The 16,791-nt window shown below is 45.9% G+C and overlaps 1 protein-coding gene across 7 annotated transcripts in view; it reads left to right on the top strand.

Annotated features, from left to right (window-relative positions):
• PIGL (phosphatidylinositol glycan anchor biosynthesis class L) overlaps positions 1-16,791 on the top strand; it is a 121,650-nt gene that overhangs the window by 59,729 nt on the left and 45,130 nt on the right. For 5 of the 7 annotated variants that reach the window (XR_003550177.1, XM_006153180.3, XM_027773697.1 and 2 more), the window contains one exon: positions 13,587-13,677. Coding sequence is in view for 5 of the 7 variants with exons in the window: in XM_006153180.3 (XP_006153242.1) it covers positions 13,587-13,677 (91 nt within the window). In the remaining 2 variants the exon portion in view is untranslated. Of the gene's footprint in view, positions 1-13,586; positions 13,678-14,336; positions 14,520-16,791 lie in introns of those variants that run through there. The other 2 variants (XR_003550179.1, XM_027773698.1) reach the window with 2 other exon arrangements.

Genomic DNA, 16,791 nt, shown 5'->3' with positions numbered 1-16,791 from the left:
GGGTGCCTGCCTCCGCGGGCGGGGCCCGGCCGGGCTGGGCTGGGGCTTGGACCCGACCCGCAAGCTTGCTTAGCAGGGGAGGGGGCCCCCTATGCCAGCGCCTGGCGACTGAAGGAGCTGCAACTCCGTAGAAGATTCCCACAAAGCCTTTCCCTGACCGTCCTGACTCGGTGCTAAAGAGCCGGCCAGGGTGAGTCATTAGAATGTGTAGGAAAGGTCAGAGTCTGAGGCTATTCGGCCAGGAAGCAAACAAACGTTATTTTTATGAACTCACAGGCTGCGAGGCCGGCTTGTTTACTGAGTGCGGAGGCCCAGGGCGGGGCCGAGGGTCTGGGGCCTTGTCCAGCGAGATTAACAGTGTGTGTGCTAAATATTCACCCGGGAAGGGCTTGTCAGGCTTGCAGGTGTTGGGCCAAGATGTGGCTTCCTCTGACACGTGAGATGGTTCCCAAGTGCCAGTCCCTTAAGCAGAGGGCTTCCCACGCGCCCTCCATTCTTGCCCTGCAGTGGTGCAGCGGTGGAGGTTCCAGGTAGCCGCTGCCACCCTGGCCCGCAGTCCCCTCCCTCCTCGCCACCCGTTTCTCCTTCCCTGCAGTCCTCCATCCCTCATTCTCACAGGCCCTAGGCTCTGGGAGAAGGAACCAGGACTTGTGCATCTGAGCCTGCTCTTGTCACTTAGCGTCGGGTTTGGAACACAGTGTGCGCTTCGTGCAGAGCGCTGGGCGCCCCTCCAGAAGCCCCCCTGCAGCCCTGGCAGTGCTGGCGCCCACCAGCTTCAGGCTGCTGCAGAATGGCAGCCGGCCCCTGGCTGTGCACCGCTCCAAGCCTCCTGCCTCTGCCCCCGCCTCTCACCCTTTGCCCAGTCTCAGGTGCCAGGCGTGCCCCACCCTGAAGTGCGAGAGCAAACATCCTATAGACACGAATTCTCAGATGAACTCTCAGATGCTTTATTGTTATTATATTATTTTATTGCCAGAAAGTGCATGCACTCACTACAGAGACAGAACAAGGGAGAAAGCACCTTCCACCCCCCCAAACTCCCCACCTGCTTGTGGTCCCCCAACTATCCTTCCTCCAGTTCTCCATCCTGTCAGGATTTGGGACGCACACACGCACCTTGCGTGTTTCCCAAGCCGCCAGGGCTGGGATTCATACCCTCCTTGGCTGTGTGGGATCCTGTTCCCAGAGCACTGTATGTAACCACTGCGGCAGGGGAGGCTCGGACGTTTTTTGTTTTTTGTTTTTTGTGGGTTTTTTTGGAGAGGTTTTTTGGCTATAGGGCATGTGCACTCGCCAGAAAGAGAGAGACAGACAGAAAGCGAGAAATCATCCCCCAGGGAGGATGGCCACGCCACAATCCCTTCTCCGTTCTCCTCTTGGGATCTTGGGCACGCATGCACACACACGTGCCCGGCGTGAGTTTAAGCCACCAGGTCCGGGACTCAAACCGTGGTCGGCTACATGGGAATTCAGCGACATAGCCATTATGCTAACTGCTGGTCATACAACTTTTTAGGCAGTCTCATAGGATCCAGCAGCCAGTGCCTATAACTAGGGCCCGGCTGAGAAAGCGCCCTTCCTTCCCCCCTCTGTCACTCACTCTTGCTCTCCTGGCCTTCATTCTGGGCTCTGAGGCTCGCATACATTTACAGCTTTTATTTAGGCGTTCTCTCACAGCCTAATTCATGTTCAGTATTCATTTCCTTTCTATATGTCTCTTTCCTCTTTCATCCAAGTCTCAAACATTTTTGACAGAAGTCAGAAGCAAAATTAAAGTTCAGTGGCTCAGGTATTTTTTCTTGTTGTACATTAACGTCCCTTACCTTGGGTGGACCTATGCTTTCTTTGCTCTTATTCTAAGCATACCCCAAAAACTCTGTGTTGTCTTTAGCATTTTTCATAAGCCACAATTCAGGAAATTAGAAAAACTGCTCCCTGGTGGCAGAGAAACAGAACTGTGACCTCTTCCTGCTGTAGTTGCTGTGAAAGTAATGGGCCTTTAGGCTTCTCCAGTTATTTCTTAAGGATAAATTTCTAGAAATACAGGGTCAAAGGGCTTGAATAATTGCAGGTGGCTAATTGCCTCCCTGTTGGGATATAGCAATTTAAAGGTGAACCAGCACTGTGATAAAGCCCCTTTCCCTGTGCCCTTCTCCCCTGAAAATCCGCTTTGATCTTACATTTCTCTGATCCTTTCTGAGAATCAAAAAGAATGTATGTTGGGACAAGCAGTTAGCGTAATGGCTTTGTCGCTGGACTCCCATGTAGTCGACCGCAGTTTGAGTCCCGGATCTGGTGACTTAAACTCCCACTGGGTGTGTGTGTGTGCATGCCCAAGATCCCAAGAAGAGAATGGAGGAGAAGGGATTGCAGTGTGGACATTTCCCCTGGGGGGTGATTTCTCACTTTCTGTCTCTGTCTCTCTGTCGAGCACACGTGCCCTATAGCAAAAACCTCCACACACACACACACAAAGAATATATGTTGGCATTTTGCGCTTTTTTTTTTTTTTTTTTGGTAAATTGCCTGTTTTCTTTGAACAGTCTTTTATTTTTTTTAAAAAATTTTAAATAGAAATGTTTGCTATAGGGCGCATGTTTCACCGAAGAGACAGAAAGCAAGAAATCACCGCTGCCCCCCAACGGGATGGTCATGCCACAATCCCTTCTCCTCCATTCTCTGTTCGGAAGTTTAGGCATGTCTGCACAAGTACCTGGAGTGAGTTTGAAGCTGCCAGATCCAGGACTCAAACTGCAGTCAGCCATGTGAAAGTCCAGCAATAAAACCACTATGCCATCTGCTGGTCCAAGACAATCTTTTTTAAAAAAATAATTATTATTTAATTTTATTTATTATTATCTTTAATTTGCTGTAGAGCACATAAGCTCGCCAGAGAGAGAGAGAGAAAGAGAGGAGGAAGTGAGAAAGCAAGCTGTCAGGTCTTGGACTCAACCTGTAGTTGGCCACGTGAGAGTCTAGTGCCCTAATCACCACGTCACCTGCTGGCCTCAGTCTTTTTTTTTTTTTTAAGACAAAGTCTCATTAGGTAGTGATCCTCCTGCCTTAGCCTCGAGGATTATGGGCATGCATCACTGCACCCAGCTTTTCAGGGTGGGCCTGGTGTTGAACCTGGGTTTCCTGTATGTCCTCAGCCTGTAGAATAGCTGCCATGACTGGCTCTGAATGATCTTCTTTTATGAGAGAAAGATTTTTGCTATAGGGTGCATGTACTTGCCAGAGAGACTGAAAGCGAGAAATTGCTCCTCAGGGGGAATGACCACAGCGCGCGCGCGCGCGCACACACACACACACACACACACACACACACACACACACGAGTTTGAAGCCACCTGGTCTGGAACTCAGACTATGGTTGACCATGTAGGAGTCCAGCATCTTAACCACTACGCCACCTGCTGGCTCTAACAATCTTTTTTTTCTTTCTAGAGACAAAGTTGCCCACTCTGGCCTAGAATTTGAAATTTTCCTGCCTCGGCTGCCAAGATTATGGGCATGCTTGCCACAGAGTCTGACTCTTTAAACAGTCCTTAATGGGCCTTTTTAGCATTTTAAATATTATAGTTCTCAGAATTCCTTTGTCAATGACCTTGGAAATTCTGCCTTTTATGCTCAGTTCTCTGATAGCTTCTTTTTTTAAAAAAATAATTTGTTGGGAACCAGCAGTTAGCGTAATCGCTATGTCGTTGGACTCCCACGTAGTCGACCGCAGTTTGCATCCTGAACCCGGTGGCTTAGAACTCACGCCGGGCTCGTGTGCGTGCGTGCCCAAGATCCTGAGAGGAGAATGGAAGAGAAGGGATTGTGGCATGACCATCCCCCTGGGGGGTGATTTCTCGCTTTCTGTCTCTATGTTTCTCTCTGTCTGGCGAGCGCACACGCCCTATAGCGAAAACCTCTCAAAAAATTTTTGTTAAATAATTATTTATTTTAATTGTTTACATTTTTATTATTATTATTTTAATTTGACCAGAGAGAGATAGAGAGAGGGGGGAAGTGAGAAAGCAATCCACCAGGTTCAGGACTTGAACCAGTCGGCCATGTGGGAGTCCAGCGCCACACCACCTGCGTTTGATGGCTTCCTAAGGCTACCTGACTGATTCAAAATGGAAAGTGATGGAGCAGAAAGACCATTGGTCTCGGGAACCAGCAGTTAGTGTAATGGCTATGTCGCTGGACTCCCACGTAGTCGACTGCGGTTCGCGTCCCAGACCCGGTGGCTTAAAACTCACGCTGGGCGCGTGTGCGTGCGTGCCCAAGATCCAGAGAGGAGAATGGAGGAGAAGGGATTGTGGCATGACCATCCCCCCTGGGGGGTGATTTCTCGCTTTCTGTCTCTATGTCTCTCTCTCTGTCTGTCTGGCAAGCGCACGCGCCCTATAGCGAAAACCTCTCCAAAAACAAAAACAAAATGAAAGAAAGACCATTGGTCTCTAAATTCGATTGTGTAGGTACGAGGTGTGACCTCGTCGGGTTTTCAGAACTTGTGTTTTATCACTTCTGAGTGGAGAGGGCTGGGAGAAATGAAATTTAGGGACTGGAGTTCTGAAAGCAGCACATCGAGTAAGGCGGACCGGGCCACTGTCTGCTGCAATGGCTCGGTACCTTTCTTCAGATTTGTCATTTCCGCTTTACTTACACAAAACCTGCCAGACACCTGGCTTCCATCCTCCAGGTCCCTCCGTTTCAGGCAGTTTATCAGCTTCACATCTTCACAGACTCACCCAGGCACATCAGCCTCTGTTCCAAGCTTTTTATTTATTTTAATTTGTTTTTGTTTTGTTTTTAGTTTTTTTGTGTTAGGGCATGTGCACTCACCGGAGAGAGACAGACAAACAGACAGAGACCCATAGAGGGAAACTGAAAAAGTACCCTCCAGGGAGATGGCCACACTGCACTCTCTTCTCCTCCATTCTCTTGGGATTTTGGACACCCATGTACATGTGCTTGGCATGATTTTCAAGCCACCAAGTCCAGGACTCAAACGACAGTCGGCATGGGGAGTCCAATGTCTTAACCACCATGCCGTCTGCTGCCCCTTCAGCTGGACTCCCACGTGGTCAACAGTGGTTTGAGTCTCAGATTCAGCTGCTTGAAAATCACAGCGGGCACATACGAGTACATACTCAAAATCCCAAGAGGAGAATGGAGAAGGGATTGTAGCATGGCCATCACTCCTGGGGGATTATTTTTCACTTTCCCTCTCTCTGTCTCCCTCTAGTGAACACATGCACCCTATGACCAAATAAAATAAAATAAAACCTTAAAAAAATGCAATAAACGCCATGAAGGACTTTGCTAATAATTAAAGAATTTCTAAGAACTCTGAACTCGACTTTATTACTGTCCCCAATAGGCCTGTGAAGGCCTGGATTTGGAAAGTAACAGCAGCAAGAAAATTACCTAGGGATATCTGCCTGTCGCTAGAGGAAATCCACCACCGGTTCCTTCCTGCATCGCGTGGGGGGCCGTGCCAGATGCTCTACGGTGTAAAGCTTGAATGCTGTTTGAAGCGTCACTCCTGCTTTCACACTGGCTTTGAATTACGTTCACATGATTTCAAAGGAGGAGGACTAGTTAACCAGATAAAATTATGGTCTTTCCCATATGTGTATTTTGTTTTCTTCACTCAGACCCCTTACTGCCATTTAGCTGAGTAATTCTCCTTCTTTTTCTTGTAGAAATAAAGTTTTTGTTTTCCTTCTGTGAGTGAGAAAGACAGAGACAGCCGGTACCCTCAACAAGGTCTTCATGCCATGATTGACCCCAGCCTCAACCAGCCCAGATCATGGCCACACTCATACCCAGTACTCAGGGACGTGTCTAGTCAAGAACCCAAACCCTTCCCACATGGGTTCACCTCTCACAGCGTCACCTTCTACTGCCGAGACACCATCCAGCCCCATGAGTAATGTTCTCAGCAGGTCTTTCCTGGTGAGAAGTAAAAGGAAGTAAACCAGCTGGACTTTCCAGAAGGCTTATTAAGAATAAAAAAGTAGGTATAAAAATACCTTACTTTTTTTTTAGAAGGAATAGAACTCTTGCTGTGAATTATACTTATTATTTTTTCCTTCCAGCTTATAAAATTCACAAATCAATGTATCTCCTTTTTAAAAAATTTTTTTAGAATTATTTAATTTTATTTGTTATTATTATTTTAATTTATTATAGAGCACATGAACTTACCAGAGAGAGACAGAAGGAAAGTGAGAAATTAAACCACCAGGTCCAGGACCTGAACCATGGTCAACCATGTGGAGTCCAGCTATTTTAACCACACAACTACCTGCTGGACCCTCTCTCCTCTTTTTTAAAAACACTCCCTTGATTCTGCACTACTATGAGTTAACACATTTCCCATCTGGAAGATGCTTTATGATAAAGCTCTTGGAAAAGAGAGCTACAGACCTCTTCATCTTTAATTCAGAAATTATTTGTTATTTTATCACAAGGAAATACTGAGAGATGTATACAAAGAGTAATGTATAAAAATTCTTGTAACAACCTTATTATAATAAAAACTGGGGAAAAAATCTAAATAATCATATGGAAATTCTTAATAAATATGCCATCTATAAATCAGAATTTAACTATGCTGTAAATACCAAAAAAAACCACGATAACCGCTAGGCTGTCTGGAGGGGCTGATGGCTCACTCCTGAGTCCTCAGGGCCTGGGTTCTTCCCTTCTGTTACTCTGTTGTGTCTGGCTTTCATGTCCATTACTTCACAGACTAGGATGACTCCTCCAGTTCTACTCATCATGAACAAATTCCAGCCCGCAAGAAGTAGTACTGGCCAGCCATGGTGGCACAGTTGTAATGCAGAGCACTGCAATTTTGAGGCCACATGAGAAGGTCCTGGGTTCGCGGCCTGAGGCCTCCCTGGAGACCCTGGGCGTATAGGTGCCCGTGATCTAGAGCTGGCTGAAGCTAGGGGTTGATTGTGGACCTGTTGAGGTTGCCTCTCTTTCTCATAGAAGAAAGAAATAAAACTTTAAATAAAAAGAAGAAGGGGGCCAGCAGGTAATGTGGTGGTTGAGGTGCTGGACTCCCACATGGCCGACCACAGTTCAAATCCTGGATCTGGAAGCTTACTTTCTCACTTCCTCTCTGTTTCTCTCTAGTGAGTACATGTACCCTACAGCAAATTAAATAATAATAATTAATTTAATTTAATTATTTTTAAAAATAATTTTAAATTTTATTTATCATTATTATTTTTTAAATTTGACCATAGAGAGACATGGAGGGGGTGGTGAGAAAGCAAGCTACCACATTCAGGACTCAAAACTGCAGTCAGCCATGTGGGAGTCCAGTGCCTCAACCACCACACTACCTACTGGCCTCAAATAAATAATTCTTGAAAAAAAGAAGAAAAAGGACTGGACAAGAAACATGAGACAAAGGTCATTCACCCACTCGCTCTTAAGGAAGATCCCAAAGGCTGACTCATAATGCACCTATTCAATTCTGCCAATGTGTTTCTCTAAGGCAGAATTGTTTATCTACCAGAGAAGATAGAGCTGTGCCCGAGTTATTACTTGGACTCAGGCACTGAGTTGATTAGCACTGAATTTTTTTTTTTTTAGAGAGAGATTTTTGCTATAGGGCATGTGCACTCACCAGAGAGACAGAGAGACAAAGTGAGAAATATGCCCCCCACCAGGGGGGATGGCCATGCTGCAAACCCTTCTCCTCTAGTCTCCTCTCGGGATTTTAGGCACGCTCGCACACATGCCCAGTGTGAGTTCTTAGCCATTGGGTCCAGAACTCGAACTGCATCAACTATGTAGGAGTTCAGCAACACAACTACTACGCCATCTGCTGGTCCCTGATTAGCATTGAACTTCAGGCAAAGGACAACTCGGGTAGTTGATATGAAAGAAGTTACTTTTTGCACATTTATCTGTTTGAAATGTCCCAGCAACAAATTTTATATTGTCTTATAGTGAATGGAATGAGTACTATTGGGATGCCTTGCTCCCCTACCTAATTCAGATACTTTTTTTAAAAAGAATTATTTTATTTAACTTTATTTATTTATTTATTTATTTAAATTATTTTTTTAGAGAGGTTTTTGCTATAGTGCACGTGCACTTGCCAGAAAGACAGAGAGACAGGGAGACAGCAATTACAAACATAGCAATTATACAAAACAAATTGGGAATAAAAAGCGGAGGGCCAACAGGTGGGGTGGTGGTTAAGGGCGCTGGACCTTCCACATGGTCAATCGTGGTTTGAGTCCCAGACCTGGTGACTGGCCTTCTCACTTTCCCTCTCTCTCTCTCTCTCTCTCACTTTGTTCCTCTCTGTCAAATTAAAAAATAAATAAATAGGAATTAGCAGTTGGTGTAATGGCTATGTCGCTGGACTCCCATTTAGTCGATCATAGTTCGATTCCCACAACCCAGTGGCTTGAACTCATGCTGGGCGTGTGTGTGTGTGCATCCCCAAGATCCCTAGAGGAGAATGGAGGAGAAGGGATTGCCGTGTGGCCATTCCCCCTGGGGGATGATTTCTTGCTATGGCGATTAAGGGTGCTGGACTCCTACCTGGCCAATTGTGGTTGGAGTCCTAGACCTCGTGGCTTGCTTTCTCACTTTCCCTCTCTTTCTTACTCTGTCCCTCTCTGGTCAAATTAAAATAAATAAATGAAGTTAAATAAAATAATTCTTTAGAAAAATAAAAATAATTGTTATCTTTGGAGCCAGCAGATGTCATAGTGGTAAGGTGCAGGACTCCCACGTGACCAATCGCACAGTTCATGTCCCAGACCTGGCAGCTTGAAATGTGTGTGGGTATCCAAAATCCCAAGAGGAGAATGGAAGAGGCTACTAGAGTAGCCAACTAGAGGCTACTTCTGTCAGCCAGCTAGTACTTATTAAACCCCCTAACACAGTGTCTTGCACATGGTTGAAGCACAAGTACTCATTTATTTAAATAACTTGGACTTGAGTTATACCAAGTACCACATGGAAAAAGAGTGAGACTTAAGTCCCTTCTCATATTTGACCTTAGGTAAGAAGACACATATAAAACAGCAGAAAATGGGCGAGCAGGTGGCATGGGCGGTTAAAGTGCTGGATCCCACATGGCCAACTCCTCAGTTCGAGTCCTGGACCAGTGGTTAAAAGACTCGCCAGGCGCATGTGAGTGCATGCTCAAATTCCAAGAGGAGAAAGGATCAGGGCTTGGCCATCCCCCTGGGGAGTGTTTTTCACTTTGTCTGTTTTTCTCTCTCTCTCCAGCAAGTGCACACACCCTGTGGCACAAATATAAAGGAGAAAAAAAAAAGGCAAAAAATAATGGAATACTACATCTAATTAGGTGCAAAGTGGGGTGATCCAGGCCATAGTTGATAGAGGAATTCAGTGAAGGTTCCCAAACACAAGGAAGGCATGTAGTAAAGAATTTGGGGCCAGCAGTGACATAGAGGTTAATGCACTAGGTCCTACATGGCCAGCTGTACAGTTTGAATCCTGGACCCAGCGCTTGAAAAATCATGCCAGGTGTATGTGCACGCATGCCCAAAACCCTGAAAGGAGAATGGAGGAGTAGGGCTTGCAGTGTGACCATTCCCCCTGGGAGGTGATTTATCACTTTCCCTCCCCCTCTCTCTGTGTCTCTGGCTAGCACATACAACCATAAGCAAAATCTAAAAAAAAAAAAAAAAAATAGAAGAATTTAGCCTTGCCCCGAAAGAGATCTTGCCTCTGCTCTTGGCTTCTGGGAAGTGATCTCGGTCATACCTGAGAGCAGTGTCTTTGTGTCGGTGGGGTTTTGAGCTGCACAGTATCAGTCCACCTGGAGGCTAACATCGGACACAGGCAGTCAGTCATGTCTACAGAATGAGCCCAAATAAAAACTCTGAACACCAGGGGGCGGCAGATGGTGAAGTGGTTACATCGCTAGACTTTCACACAGCCACCCAAGGTTCGAGTCCTGGACCCAATGGCCTGCAAATCACACTGGACTCTTGTGTTTGCACACACCCAAAATCCTGAGAAAATAGAGGAGAAGGGATGTGGCATGGCCATCCCCCCCTCCCAAGAGTGATTTCTCACTTTCTCTCTCACTGTCTCTGTCTCTGCCTCTCTCTCCAGTGAGTACACACACCCTAAGACAAAAACCTCTAAAAAAATAAGCAAACAGAAAAACTGTGAACACCAAAGCTCAGAAAAACTTCCCTGGTTGCCAAGACTCCATGCACTCTGTCACACATTGATGCTCAGAGAGTGACAGGAGTCATGTGTCCCGACTCCACAGGGAGAGGGCAGTGCAGCTTCCACATTTGGAAGCCTCCAGACTCTGCCCTCTGCATCTCTTTCTTTAGCTGATTGTAGTCTGTGTTCTTTCCCTGTACGGACTGTACTCATATATGTAACAGCTTTCAGGACGACTGTGAGTCCTAGCAAACTGTCAAACCTGAGGGTCGTTTAGAAAACCTCTGAACTTGCCCTTGGTGTCAGAAATGAGGGCAATCTAAGAGACTATGCCTTAAACTTCACCACTGGCCCAAACTCTTTATTATTATTATTATTTCTTTTTTTGTTTGTTTTTGAGAGATTTTTGCTATAGGGTGCATATGCTCGCCAGAGAGACAGAAAGTGAGAAATCACCCCCCAAAAGGGATGACCACACTGCAGTCCCTTTTCCTTTATTCTCCTCTTAGGGTTTTGGGTACACGCACACACATGCCTGGTTTGAGTTTTAAGCTGCTATCTTTGTGGGCTGGCAGGTGGCGTGGTGGTTAAGAGTGCTGGGCCCCCACAAGGCTGACTGCGGTCCGAGTCCTGGACCTGGTGACTTGCTTTCTCACTTTCTCTCTCTCTCTTACTCTGTCTGGGACTCAAACTGCAGTCGACTATGTGGGAGTCCAACAACATAATCATTATGCCATCTGCTGGTCCAAAGAGGGCCATTATTAGAAAAAACAAAAATAACAAATACTGTGGGCCAGCAAGCAGTGTGGTGGTCATGGCACTGGACTCCCACGTGGCGGAATGTGGTTGAAGTCTCTGGCCTGGCAGCTTGAAAATCACTCTGGACACATGTGCTTACATTCCCGAAATCCTGAGAGGGGAATGGAGGAGAAGGGACTATAGCAGGCCCACCCACCCCGGGGGGGCAGTGGTTTCTCATTTTTTCTTTCATTGTCTCTTTCTGTCTCTCTCCAACAAACACACATGCCCTATGGCAAAAAACTAAAAAGACAGAGAAAGAAAATAAGGCTGGCAAAGATTCAGAGAAAGGAAAACTTACACCGTACGTGGGAATGTAAATTAGTACAGCCATTACGGAAGATAGTATGGAGGTTCCTCAGAAAACTAAACTGCCAAGTGACCCAGCAGCCCTGCTACCAGGCATATAGTCAAAAGAAAGGAAAGCAGTATGTGCAAGGACTCTGCACCCCAACGTTTACTGTGGCATTATTTCCGATCGCCAAGGCGCGGAATCAGCCTACGCATTCATTAACAGACGAATGGACGAAGAAAAGGTCACACGCACACACTGGACTACGACTCAGCCCTTGAAAGGAATGAAATCTTGTCGTTTACAGTGAAATGGCCAAGCCTAGAAGACATTATGCTAAGTGAAATAACTCGTGCACAGAAAGAGAAGTACCACATGTTCTCACTGACTGTGGAAATTGAAGAAAATGACCTCTTAGAAATAGAGAGTCAGCAAAGGACCGCTAAAGGGTGGGAAGGTCGGAAGGAGTGGAGCGGTAAGAGGATAGTGATTGGTGGAAACAAAGTTACCGATAGATAAGAGAAGCAATTTGTAATGTTGTCAAATACAGTAGGGCAAATGCAGTTCATAATTTACTGTATTTCTCAGAATACCTAAAAAGGGAATTTTGAATGTTTGTAAGGTGGAGTAATGACAGATGGCTGAGATGCTGGGTATGTTAGTTACCCTGGTTTGATCACTATACAATATATTCTTTTTAAGAATTATTTTATTGAATTTTGTTTTATTTATTCGTTTATTTTAATTTGACCAGAAAGGGACAGAGTGGGAGAGAGAGAGAGAAAAGTGAGAAACTGAGTCTCCAGGTCAGGGACTTGAACCGTAGTCGGCCATGTGGGGATCCAGTGCCCTTAACCACCACTCCACCTGCTGGCCCCAGTACAATATATTCTTGTACTAACAAATCATATTATACTCCACATAAGTACAAAAATTACATGTTAATAAAATTTTTGAATTAAAAATAAATTAAGGGGACCAGCAGTTGGCGTAATGGCTATGTCACTGGTCTCCCATGTAGTTAAGTGCAGTTCGAGTCCTGGACCCAGTGGCTTAAACTCACGCCGGGTATGTGTGCATGCGTGCCCAAGATCCCAAGAGGAGAATGGAGGAGAGGGGATTACGGCGTGGCCATCCCCCCGGGGGGTGATTTCTTGCTTTCTGTCTCTGTCTCTGTCTGTCTTTTTGGCAAGCGCGCACACCCTATAGCAAAAACCTCACCAAAAAAAAAAAAAAAACAATAATAATAATAATAATTAAATCCAAGTCTAACAATCTTGCAAAGAAGCTACTTAATATCTTTTTTTTTGAGGGGGGGAGAGTTTTTTGCTATAGAGTGTGTGTGCTTACCAGAGAGACAGAGAGACAGAAAGCAATAAATCACCCCCCAAGTGGAGAGTGGCCACATCACAATCCCTTCTCCTCCATTCTCCTCTTGGGATTTTGGGCACACATGCACATGTGCCCAACCGGGTCCAAGACTTGAACCACGGTCAACTACATGGGAGTCCAGCGACAGCCATTACACCAACTGCTGGTCCCTTAACTTCATATTTAAAGGCTCCTTCAAGGGGCCAGTAGGTGGTGTGGTGATTAAGGCACTGGACTCCCACATGACTGACCATGGTTCAAGTCCTGGATCTAACAGCTTGCTTTCTTACTTTCCTTGTGTGTTTGTGTGTGTGTGTGTGTGTGAGTGTCTGATCAAATGAAAATAAATGAGTAAATAAATAAATAAATCATTCTTTCAGGGGAAAAAAGATATTTATTAGCTTAAACAAAGTAATACACCTTTGTACTTTTTATTGACACACTATTACTATTATTCCTATAAAATGCATATCATTGGGGCTGGCAGGTGGCATGAAGGTTAGTGGCGCTGGACTCCCACATGGCTGACCATGGTTCAAGTTCTGGATCTGGTGGTTTGCTTTCTCACTTTCCCTCTCCTTCTCTCTCTCTCTCCCTCAGTCTCTCTCTGGTCAAATTAAGATAAAATTAAATATAATCATTCTGTTAAAAACTGCATATCATTCTGCCCCATGTTCAAATTCATTGTTAACACATCTCTCCAACTTGTGGACAGAGATTTGTCTCATGGGACGTGTCTCTTCCGCTCAGCAGCAAGCACACAGCTCCACAAGTGTGTGATGTAGAGTTGCTTCATGTTCGTAAACCTCGTCGCTAACCGAAAGCTTAATACCTAAGGACTGGGACCTCCTACCCCAGAAACAATCCATATCACACAACTGAGCACATGCCTACTGGGGCTTAGGGAGAAGATCTTGCCTGATCAAGCTGTTCTCCCTTGCAGGGATTTCCCGGATGACCCTGGAGTGCAGTGGGACATAGAGCATGTGGCTGGCGTCCTCCTCCAGCATGTGGAAGCAAATGACATCGACCTGGTAAGGGTGTGCCTTCCTGAGTGGAAAGCCCCAGCTCTTATTCAGCTCATGAAGTTGGAGGCCCAAGGTCAAGGGGTTCCATCTGTTGAGAGTCTTCTTGTTGGTGGAGACTCCATGTAGAAACCAGAGGCACAGGGCATCACACGGCAGGACCAAGCCAAGTGCTTTTTTTTTTTTTGGAGAGGTTTTCGCTATAGGGCGCATGCGCTTGCCAGACAGACAGAGACAGAGAGACAGAGATACTCATCCATTCTCCTCTTGTGATCTTGGGCATGCATGCACACGCGCCTGGCGAACCGCGGTCGACTATGTGGAAGTCCAGCAACACAGCCATTACGCTAACTGCTGGTTCCCAAGCCAAGTGCTTGTGTCTGCGTCTCTCCTCAGCTGCCTCCATGACCTCCATCCCAGCCACCTCCCAAAGCCCCCATCTTTCTCTTTCTTTGATTTTTATCATTTCCTAGGGCCAGCCTGTGGCATGGTGGTCAAAGCAGGTGGATACATCATGGTCAGTCATGCAGTTTGGGTCTTAGACCCAGAACCATGCAGGGCTTGTGTGTGCATGTGAGGAGAATGGAGGGGAAGGGATGGTGGTGTGCTGTGGACGTCCAACCCGGGGGAGACTTCTCACTTCTCTCTCTCTCTGAATCCTGAGCTAGGTATGGTACTAGTATCCAGTGGGCCGAGACCAGATGGAGGTAAACATCCTACAACACACAAGACAGCCCCCACAACAGAGAATGATCCAGCCCCAAGTGGCAAAGGGTACTTCAGGCTGGCCCTACAGACCGCCTGTCTCCATATCGAGGCTGTACAGCCCCGAGAAGTTCTGACTATGTCGCTGGGGCAGGAGGGGTAAGAGAATCTGTAATCCCAGCTGCTTAGGACATTGAGGCAGGAAGATCATAAGTTCAAGGCCAGCCTAGGCAACATAGTGAGTCCCTATCTCTTAAAAAAAAAAAATCTATATCTATAGTTATATAGGGTCGTTGGAAAAGTCATGTCATATTTTTCTATGCGTTTCTATGCAAAAATGTGTCATGACTTTTCCAATGACCCAATATATATTTAATCCAGCTGGCAAAGAAACATAAGGCTTTTATTGGTGATAAATTTGCTAAGTGAATTGGTTTAGTAGACCACTCCTAAAAGCAAGTTTTCATTGATACATTAACCAAACCATTTTTGTTTTGTAATGACTGAAATACAACTGAAACTTAGTACACACAGACAAACAGAGCCTCCTTAGTGGCTGACTGAATCACATAAGGACTGAAACACAAGTGAGTTGGGGGCCTTGACCTTTCCAAGACTTCCCCATCTTGCTCCACTTGCCTGACGTGAAATGTCGCCAGCAACTTGCAGGCCCACACCTCCCCACTTCCCTCCCCAGAGGGTCTGAGTGTGAAAGTAATATTGTTGGGGGACTGGCAGGTAGCGTGGTGGTTAAGGGTGCTGGACTCTCACATGGTTGACTGTGGCTCAAGTCCCAGACCTGGCAGCTTGCTTTTTCACTCTCCCTTCTCTGTCACTCTGTACCTCTCCATTCAAATTAAAATAAATAAATAAATAAAGTTAAATAAAATAATTCTTTTAAAAAAGAAAAGAAAAGAAAGAAAGAAGGAAAGTAGTGTCGGATCCATGGACTGAGGAGTCACCCTGCTGACTGAGTGGCTTGGTTTGCTTACTCCTCCTGTGCCAACTACATAGTCAGGACTTCTCAGGGCTCCACAGCCTCAATATGGAAATGGCTGGTCTGCAGGGCCAGCCTGAAGTATCCCTTGCCACCTGGGGCTGGGTCATTCTTTGTCTTTGTCCTTTGCCTTGTAGGACGTTTAGCTGCATCCCTGTTCTCTGCCCACTAGGTGCCAGTAGCATCCCCCTTCCTCGTGTCAGAACAAATGTCTCTCCAGTCATAGCCAAGTGGCCCTGGAGCCAAACTGCACCCAGATGACAACCAAGTTTTAGAAATCAAAGCAGCCTTGGGGCTGGCAGGTGGTAAGGACACTGGACCCTCCACTCCCACATGGCTGACTACGGTTTGAGTCCCAGTCCTGGCAGCTTGCTTTCTCACTTTCCCTCTCTGTCTGTCTTTCTCTGATCAAGTTATAATAATGATGATGATAATAAGTGAAGTTAAATAAAATAATTCTTTTTTAAAAAAGCTGCCCCACTCTTAACCTTTTTATTTATTTGTTTATTTATTTATTATTTTATTTTTTGAATTAATTATCCCAGCTGCTCAGGAGACTGAGGCAGGAGGCTCATGAGTTTTACGGTATTTGTGTGTGTGTGTTGGGGAGGTGGGTGTTTAGGGGTCTGGGTAAGATTTCATTTGGATAGATTTCTTCAGGTAAGGAGCAAAGTTCACGTTGCAGCCAGCCAGAAAGCGAAATGTGCTAATAATGGCTGAGCAGATAAGCAGCAAAGATATTCCAAACCGGAGTTTCTGTCATGGCCAAATTCCACTCTGCTCCACTGGCCAGGAACACGAGTAAACAGTAAGACCCACAGAGACTGCACACCTTCAGCCGGACCAATAGTCACACCCTGTGATCTGCTGAGAAGTCAAGTCAGCACAGATGTACTCGAAATTTGAAAAGTTTCAGAATTTTGTTCTCTCCTTCCATTCCCAAGGGAATGGAGATCACCACTTTTTTTTTTTTTGAGAGAGAGATTTTTGCTATAGGATACATGTGCTCTCTGGAGAGACAGAGAGACAGAGATAGAGAAAGCGAGAAATCATCTTGGCACAATCTTCTCTTCTATTCTCCTCTCAGGATTTTGGGCACACATACACACATACATGGCATGAGTTTCAAGCCGCTGGGTCCAGAATTTGAACCATAGTTGGCCACGTGGGAGTCTAGTGCCTTAACCACTGTACCACCTACTGGCCCTGAAGACTGCCACTTTGAAGTTGGGGTAGTGGCAGAAACATTCAGACAATCTTGAGCAAAAACTTTGTATTTCCTGGGGCCAGCAGGTGGCGTGGTGGTTAAGGGTGCTGGACTCCCACATGGCTGACTGCGGTTTGAGTCCCACCCCTGGCAGCTTGCTTTTTCACTTTCTCTCTCTCTCTCCCCCTCACTGGTCAAATTAAAATAAAATAAA

This window comes from Tupaia chinensis, unplaced genomic scaffold (assembly GCF_000334495.1).
Source record: "Tupaia chinensis unplaced genomic scaffold, TupChi_1.0 Scaffold000365_1, whole genome shotgun sequence".
NCBI lineage: Eukaryota > Metazoa > Chordata > Mammalia > Scandentia > Tupaiidae > Tupaia > Tupaia belangeri.
The sequence above is the reverse complement of the archived record's forward strand: the minus strand, read 5'-3'. Positions and strand labels throughout refer to the sequence as shown.